This window comes from Oryzias melastigma, linkage group LG13 (genome assembly GCF_002922805.2).
Source record: "Oryzias melastigma strain HK-1 linkage group LG13, ASM292280v2, whole genome shotgun sequence".
In the NCBI taxonomy this organism is placed as follows: Eukaryota; Metazoa; Chordata; class Actinopteri; order Beloniformes; family Adrianichthyidae; genus Oryzias; species Oryzias melastigma.
Window position 1 is genome coordinate 24,493,173 of NC_050524.1, and position 8,768 is coordinate 24,501,940.

The 8,768-nt window shown below is 37.8% G+C and overlaps 1 protein-coding gene across 1 annotated transcript in view; it reads right to left on the reverse strand.

Annotated features, from left to right (window-relative positions):
* LOC112136445 (calsyntenin-2) overlaps window positions 1–8,768 on the reverse strand; it is a 425,180-nt gene that overhangs the window by 53,279 nt on the left and 363,133 nt on the right. Inside the window, exon 10 of the mRNA XM_024258148.2 lies at window positions 4,468–4,634. Within this exon, the coding sequence (XP_024113916.1) occupies window positions 4,468–4,634 (167 nt within the window). The remainder of the gene's footprint in view (window positions 1–4,467; window positions 4,635–8,768) is intronic.

Consider the following 8,768-nt stretch of genomic DNA (forward strand, 5'->3'; position numbering starts at 1 on the left):
TACAGCGTCCTGATCACCAGTCCACGTGCAGTACTGCATCCTGTACTGCATCTGGTACCGCGTCCTGAGGACCAGTCCACGTGCACTACTGCATCCTGTACTGCATCTGGTACAGTGTCCTGAGGACCAGTCCACGTGCAGTACTGCATCCCGTACTGCATCTGGTACCACGTCCTGAGGGTTGCGGACCCTTGATGTTATGAACAGCCACTATGTCAAAAATCAACGAGTTGGGGACACCCAAAACATGAAAAAGTGACGCAGAAGGGTCCTGAACCAAACGTCAATATGTGACAACATGGGATTGAGAATGTGTTCATTTTTTCTCATGATGGAGGACTTAAATTACAGAATTAAAGCTAAAATTGCATTTCTGAGTATTTCTTTATTCAAATTGCTGAGTCTGCAGAGAACAATAAAAGTGCTGTTTGGAAAAAAGGGTAGTTGTGAAGTAGAAATCACAGCAGGCCACAGGTCTCCTTGCTCTGCTCCATTCTGATGCATCTACTTCCAGACAAATAGATCCATGAACATCTTTGTTTTCCTCATCTGAGCTGGAATCTGGATATTAACTTTATGACTAGATAACTCCAAGATTCTTCACCATTTTTGTCACACCGGTATAGTTAAGTTGGGGGTGTGAGGGGCTGTAAGCTAGTGGGAGAAAGTGTTAGCAGGTTGCTTCTAATGAACTGCAGCCACTCTGCAGAATCTATGTCCTTGAAACCTATACAAGGTTTTTGATTTAGGCTAAAATCATCATAATCATGATTAAAGGTCCACTGGGAACACCTTTACAGTGTCTCAAAAGAGGATTGGAGAGGGTCTTTAAAAAGCTTCCAGGTCTTACTGTGGAAAAGATCCCTTTATGACGTCACAGAAATTCTCAACACCTTTCCTTAAGCTAACGGTCGGCAGGAAGGTGACACCACTTCAGTGTCTTGTCTAGTTCTGCATATTCCTCTGCCCTATCATCTTCACATCTTTCACTCTCTTCTTATCTGCTGCTCTTTCTCCACACACATTGTGTCTGCCTCCCTCTCCTTCAGCCTCCCTGCCTGCTCTTCTTCTCTGATTGTGCAGTGCCAGCCCTTTACCTGTTCAGCTAAACGCTTTCCTTAAGCCTCACGTCGACTCACTGGAACCTGATGAGTGTTTGGCTAAGAAGAAAATCAAAGGGCCCTCTAAAGATAAACTGCTCCGGCCCTGGAGAGGCTGTCCTTCTCTTCTCTCCCATATCCCTCAGCTCATCCCACCTTGTCATCTGAAAGGACTGGCACACATCTTTTTACTGCATCACAGCACAAGAGCCCGAAGAAAAAGCTGTTGGAGTGAAGAGCATAGTAAAGAAGGAGAGCTGGAAAGAGTGTTAAAGGGGGGTGGGGGGTGGGGGGATTTGGATCTACAAACCCCATTCATCTTGTCTGGCCTCTGTCTTCCCCAGCGCTGGGAGATGGATTAGGCCAGCCAGTAAAATGGGGGGGGTTTGGGGAGGAAGATGGCAGAGGAGTTCCATGGGTGAGTTTGCAATTGTGATTCAAAGAAATGGCTTTTTCCTGTCAAGTGAGACCTAAATGTTTGCGTGTGCACACACCAAAGGAGATTGGTCCATGCTTTTTTTCTTTTGGAAAGTCAGAATGTGTTCTATAGAAAAGCAGCTGCTGCAGAAAGTTGTGATTACAGAAATGGTTTTATAAAAGATATCTGTCGAGAAAAGATGAATGACACAAATGTCTGAAAGGATCAAAAATGGTTTAGCGTTTTTGTTTTGCAAGCAACAAAAGAAAAAGAATAAAAAATAAAAGAAATCACTATTTGTTTGAATGTTATCGATTTAAAGTCTCTCTTATCATCTTTTGATCTTTTTTTGAAGCGTTCTCACTGTTTTTTTTTCATTTTGATGATGTTGTTTTTTTTATTATTGTCGTTTTCAAGGACATAGTTTCTGCAGAGCAGCAGGAGTACTTCTTCCTGTTTCTGAGAGCTCAAACCGTCACCCTGCCCAGTGTATTTTCTACATCACAAATATGCTCTTTTGAAAACACTTTTTCATTTGCTCCTGATTCACATAAATACTCATACATGTAATTTTGAGATTCATTTTCTTTATAAATGTTCTCTCTCATCTGTAAAATACCACAACCAACATGTTAACCCTCTAATGGCCAAATTAAGTTTTAGTAACAGAAAAAAGGTGATATTTGGGGAGAAGTTTATATGGGTTAGCTGTTGCAAAACTGCAACGCCAGCCCTGAAAGGGTTAAAAAGTAGGGCTGGGTATTGATGATAATTTTCAGAATCAGTTTGATTTGATTCATCAGAGACTGGATTTATTAAATTCACAATTCTTTTTTATCGATTCTTTTGATCCACTAAATTCAATTCAATTTTGAGTTTACACGGTTTAAACATTTATACAAATTTGTTTAGAAATACATTAATAATCTTCTATTTGTTTTGACTATATTTATATTAATCTGATCCAGTTCACATACTGTAAAATGTATCAGTGAAATAATGAGAATAATATCATTCAGTGTTACATGGATTCTCTAAAGGAGTTTTAAGAAAAATGTTCAGATCATTAACATTGTAAACATTGTTCTGCGTTTCAGTTTGGCCACTAAGTGGAGCTTTCATTAAAAGACGTACACTTCTTAAGAAAAATAAGCAAAGAATGAGCCAAAAAAACATGCTTTAGACCTAAAATGGTTTATTTGAAAGATATTTCCTTAAAAGAGTTTGTAAAATTCATATCTGTGAGTTTATGAAGATGTTCATTTAGTCAGCAATGAATGTTTAGGTCGACCGAGCGTTAGCATTAGCTGTCCTATGGGAAATTTCATTAAATGTTAGCATCAAGCTAGCAGACTTTAGCTTTTCGTTAGATCGATCACCAATTTTATGGATCGATTGTTGATTTTTTAAAGCTTAGATCAATTGAAATCGAATCATATATTTAATCAACACAGCCCTAGTTAAAAACACCAAAAAAAAAAATGTAATCTGAGTTATTTTTAACACAGTAATTGTGTGCTTCAAACAACATACAAGTCCAAAGTAAGATGTTTTGTTATGGTCTTTTAAAAGGAAAATAGTCATTTTTATTTTACCTAACATTTTTGGGAATTGTGTTGTTGCAGCCAGTTAAAAAAACAACCTCACAGCATAACTTTGGTGCATTCAGACTAGAAAAGTCCCTTGGTCTGGATTGAGTTCGGATCCATGTCAGGTTCAACACTTTTTTACTTGTTGCTTTGGTACGGTGGAGGCATGTTGCAAGGCAGTTACTGAGGAGATGACAAAGAAGGTACGCGGATAAGTGTTTATGATGTTTATGATCAAAACAGTGTGAGAGGGAATGTCTGTCGCATTTAAAGTTGTTTTAATGTAACTGTGTCTCATCGTTTTCCACGTTTGTCCGCGACTTTCTGTTTACATCAAGAGGCCATTTATGTCCAGTTGTTCCGCTCTGACCGTCTTCAGACTGAGGAAACTCAGAGTGAATGGAAGTTCAGTCAGATTAGAAGTGAACTGAGATCACCTCAAAAGATGTCAGAGAGCGGTTCCTGGTCCCAGACTCCCGGACCAGGGTGCACTTGGGTGTAGGGCTGCCACCATTAGTCTGTTAGTCGTGATTATGTTGACTGTTAAAATAGTCGATGACTAATTTAATAGTCGATTACTCGTTTTGTTTTGTTTTTTTATTCCAAAACTACGTGTAGTGAAGTTGAACAGAGTTGTGAGCGCTCCGCACCACAAAATGCACTTTTGAAAGAATGTGTTCCTTTGATTCATATGCCGAACTCATTTAATTTAAGTCTTGTTTTAATGGCAAAAACAAATGAAGCAAAGAGGCTGCATGATTCAATAAAAGTTTAATAAACTAATCATCCTAATTTTCTTTATTTTTAGTTAGCTTAAACACTCCAAGTTTAAAGCTAATGATGGTTTGCTGTTGTGTTTTACATCCAGTTTATGCATGACCTGATTAGTCTACTAATCAAAAAAATAATCGGTGATTAGTCAAATATTAAAATAATCGTTTGTGGCAGCACTACTAGGTTGTATTCAGACGGAATTAGAGAAAAAACTGTGGCTCACTTCAAGAGAACCAAATGTGTCCAGTCTGAATAGATTTTTAGTCAACTTTTTCTGAAATCAAATCAGGAAACTCCCTCCCCCCCCGTGTGACCTCTAAATTAAAATGTTAGCACTTACCCTTTTTTGAATAAAACTTAAATCTAACAAATTTGAAATGAAAGCAGCTGCAGTGGAGCAGACTGTTACGGAGGTGTTTGTAGCGCCTGCAGGAAATACAGTCTTGCACGTTTCTGATTGAATCCCCGTTTCAAATCTTTATCAGAACGAACTGATTTGACATTGTTGTCATTGAGTTGATGCGTTTAAAAAAACTTTTTGACATCACTTTCCGTGACTCATTTTTGTGTGTGTTTGTGTGCAAACCTTGATACTCTTATCCAGGCTCTCCAGGGAGTTAATGTCCAGTCCTTCCTTGCAGGCCTGCAGACATGAAATAACTTTCTGGCTCTCAATCTTCCCTGGTCGGATGGTCAGTCCAGAAAGGCTTCCCCGGAAGTACTGGGTGAACCGCGGCTTGGTCACCTCCCCACCTACACACAGCACACAACATGTACATTCAGCTTTAGTTATAAACAGTCTCAACTTTTCACAGATTCTCACAAAAAAAGCAATCCTGTTAGGTAAAGTCAACAGCTATTACTGAGGTTTGCTGTGTTTATGAATGAGTGGCAGAAAAAAAGTGAGTAGAAAGGTCAACAACACAACTGTAGTAGCAGTTACCCCACAGAGAACAAGTATGTCAGTGATCAAAAAGCTTTAAAGCCATGATTTCTATCAAAAGATTTTTATTTTTTCTGAAATTGTAGCAATAAAAGCAGCAGGGTGTTATGAAAACACTCCCAGCTTCTCCATTATGGCTGAAAAAGGCTGGAGAAGAAATCCAAACATTGAAACTGTGCTCTGACCTGCATAAAGGGCAATATCAGCCAGAGGAGCCTCCAGAATTCATTAGCTGAAAGGTTACTGTAGCAATGGGTATTAAACCTTCACTCTTTGCATTTCCCTTCATTTATCTCTTCCTCTTGTGTCTTTCTTTGGGAGTGAGCTGCAGAAACATGAAGCTTCTGGAACATTCTCTTCATTTAAATCTTGTCAGTGTTTGAAGGATCAACTGAATCTATGATAGTGAGGAAATCAACTTTGTGTCTCCGTCAATTATCTGTGCAGTATTTTACCACACGTGTATCCCCCTATCGAAGCTGCCATCGCTGACGGTAGAAAAGTGGTGACATTTTTGAGTCCCTGTAGCTGTCAAATAAAATCACAGATCTGACGTGGTTAATTAGTGTTCTCTCAGATCAGAAAAGTCCGGTGGACTGTGTGTGATTGAGCGGCGACGGCTGAAAATGTCACTTTTTGGGAGTTTGTCTTGGTCTGCAACAGCTTGATAATGCTTAGATCTCACACTTTTTCCAACCATAATGTCTCACTCTGATCATCTTTTGATGTATTGTTAAAACATTCCCAGTGTTTTTTTGATTATGATTATGCTGTTTTTATCCTAGATAAAAAGAAAAAAAAACGGTCTTGTTTTGTAGGACAGAGTTTCTGCAGGAGTGTAATAGAAATATGTCGCTGAGTTGTGGGCCAGACTGTTGGTACTGGGGCTGTAACGAGTATACAAGTACTTGGATACTCGTGATCTGCTCCAGAAAATTCGAGTTTGAATATTCACGACATCCAAGATCTTTATAAATATATTGGATTGTAGTAAAATGTTGTTTGGGAACTATGTATTTATTGCTCTGAAATTCAGAATAATGTTGGATTTTAAGCTTATGAAAAACAACAGCAGGTGCTACAACCGAAAGTGCAGCGCTACTGGCACCAGACGTAAACAAATCTTCAAAATAAAGTGTTGGTAAAGCTTCCTGTTTGCAAAATAATATTAGTGACTGCTTTTTTTCCATTCAAAAACTGAGACTGAAGTTCTGCTCACTGACATAAGTTCTGAAAAAAAAAACAATTTACTCTTAATTCCACTTTAGCTCCAATGTTTCTTTTGTTTTGGTTATGGTAACTCTTCAACATTTGATGCAATTAACGAAACTCCAGTGGATTCTGAAGCAGACAAACGTCGCCTCAAGCTGATGTGCTGCACTGCACAGTAGAAGGCCGGATGTAATCAACGTGAATCAGCGGATTCTGTCTCCAAAAAAAGCAACTTTTTATATCGGATTTTCACAGATATGTAACCCTTAGAGCGTAAAAAGTGATGCAGAACTTTGAGGATTAAAAAACTGTGAAGAACATTTTCATTGTTGTTAAATGACCAAAAACAACTTACCTTACCTTCACCAGAAAGTAGACGGCAAAAACGGTTTAAAATAAAAAACATCACAATTTCTGTGTTTTTATTAGTTTTGTTGATTCTGATCTCCTGCACTAAATAAAGGTATAAATAATGGGGATGTAATACATACAATTTTAATTTTTATACATCCAGTAAAAAGATATATACACAGCAACAAACATAATGTTAAAAAGTAAGAATTGTGAGTGTTCAGATTTGACAAAATTATTATTTAAAATAGTGATATACTGTATATTGTTATCATACGAAATGAAAAAACTATATTGTGATATAAAAAAATTATATCGCCCACCTCTATTTGTCCTCCATAATGAGTGAAAATGCAACAAGAACATGTTAAAAACACAATTTTCATCAGAATGTTTTTAATGAGACCTGAATTTGATAGATGAGTAAAGCGAATGACACATTTAGTCAGAACTAGGTTACCTCTGCCAAGAAACTTGCACACTTTAGCTCATGTATGCAAAAATAAACAGTCACCATAGTAGTTGTATCTGCAAAAGATGTTTTTAGAATGTATTTTTGGTGACGCACGATCTGAAAGTGTCTTCTTTTGGCTGCCACTTTATCATCAAAGACGGGGAATCTGGCTGTTTGCTGCTGAATCAGCCAAACTCCATCTAAACATATCTGGTTTTCATACACTTTATGAGAAACAGGTGTACGCGTGTGTTTCGTCACAACACAGACATTGTTTAATCAGGCTCCTCTAATTAATGCCACAGGAATCTGTATTACAGTCATAGAAGCTCTGAAAAATCCTAGTCAGCAAACACGGAGAAACAAGTGAGCACTCCTGGAAGCACTTCATCATGCCTTCCTCCCCAGGTGTGAAAATGTGACAGAAATGGAGTGCAGCAACTAGAGGCCTTCAAGTTACAGTCCTGTCTGTGATTGCTGACCTGCAGCTACATTGTGCACAGTGACTAGTCAGATAGAGCTCCCTTATCATCCTGAGGGCAGACAGAAAAGTCCCAGCAGCTGATGGGATCTCTCCAGAGGATTTCATCAGCTTATTGGCTTGTCATTTGCTTGTCTGCCTTCCAAGATGAGACACTGATGAAGTCTTTTCTCGCTCTGGCAGACAGAGCAACACCTGAAAACTCTCCAGATCGGATGTTGGCTCTTTTATTGCTTTTAATTCCACAGATTTAGCTCCTTTTGTCAGGGCTGCAGCTGCAGATTTCACTAACTTAGAGCCAGGAGAAGAGATGATGAAACCTTGTTGCTATTGTAAATGTACACTTTAAAATAGTACATACTTAGTATATACTTTTTTTTTACCTTTTCTTGGGCTCTTTTTTACATCTTTGTACATGTGTGTATATAGTCTTTTTCTGCTGCTATGTGTGTACATTTGTTTATTTATATTTATTCTGCTGCTATGACTACTTATAAGTTAGTTACATTTTATTGATCATTTGATTTTTGTATTGATCTTTTAGCAGTTTAATGATGTTTTGTGCTTTTTATTATTATTAGTGGCTGCTTCTACAACTGAATTTCCCTGCGGGGATAAATAAAGTTGATCTTGAATCTTGAATCTTGAATCTTGAAAACGCCTGAGCCTCCAGAATAAAGAGCAAAGGTCATGTTCAATAGGAATAATTATCCTAAAAGTTTTCTTTTTTATCTTTTTTCCTTAAAGGTTCTCAATACATACCAAAAATGTTACGTTGGCCTCAAAGAAAGGGAAAAATACAATTGAAAAAAACATTAATTTAATAAGAAAGTTTAGAATTGAAGATCCCCCCCCCAAAAAAATAAAAAAAACATTGTGTTGGACAAATGTCAGTTTACCCTCTGTCACAAAGATTAGAGCTCATGTTTGTCAATAATTTCCATTAAAAAAAAAATCTTCTTTACAAAAGTTTCAGTTTCAAAAATTTGGACAACTTGAAACTGAAAGCTGAAAAACTAGTGATTAAACTCAAAATAAGTTTCAAAAACTGGCTTTGAATATAAGTGAAGATGATTTCTGCAAGTCAAATATCGCCTTGACTTTCTTTTTTTAATTTTCTGTTTTAAAATGTCAAAACTCAAAATTTCACTCCAAGATCATTTTTTTACCTTCAAAGTATTTTTCCTTTTCAAATCCGAAATCCTCAGTTATGAATTGTGACCCCTGTCTTTGCCTGGGGGAGTGGGGGGGGGCGCTTAGATGAAGGGCCACTTACAATGATGAGGGTATGAGCTCAGTACTCGATGATCCACTGACAGTGGAAACTTGGATATTTCCTAAATTAAAACACCAATAATTCAAGTGGTTGTGAAAAAGTGCCCCAATATATCCATCCATCCATTTTCTTGTCCGCTTCTTCCCTTTCGGGGTCGCGGGGTGCCGGAG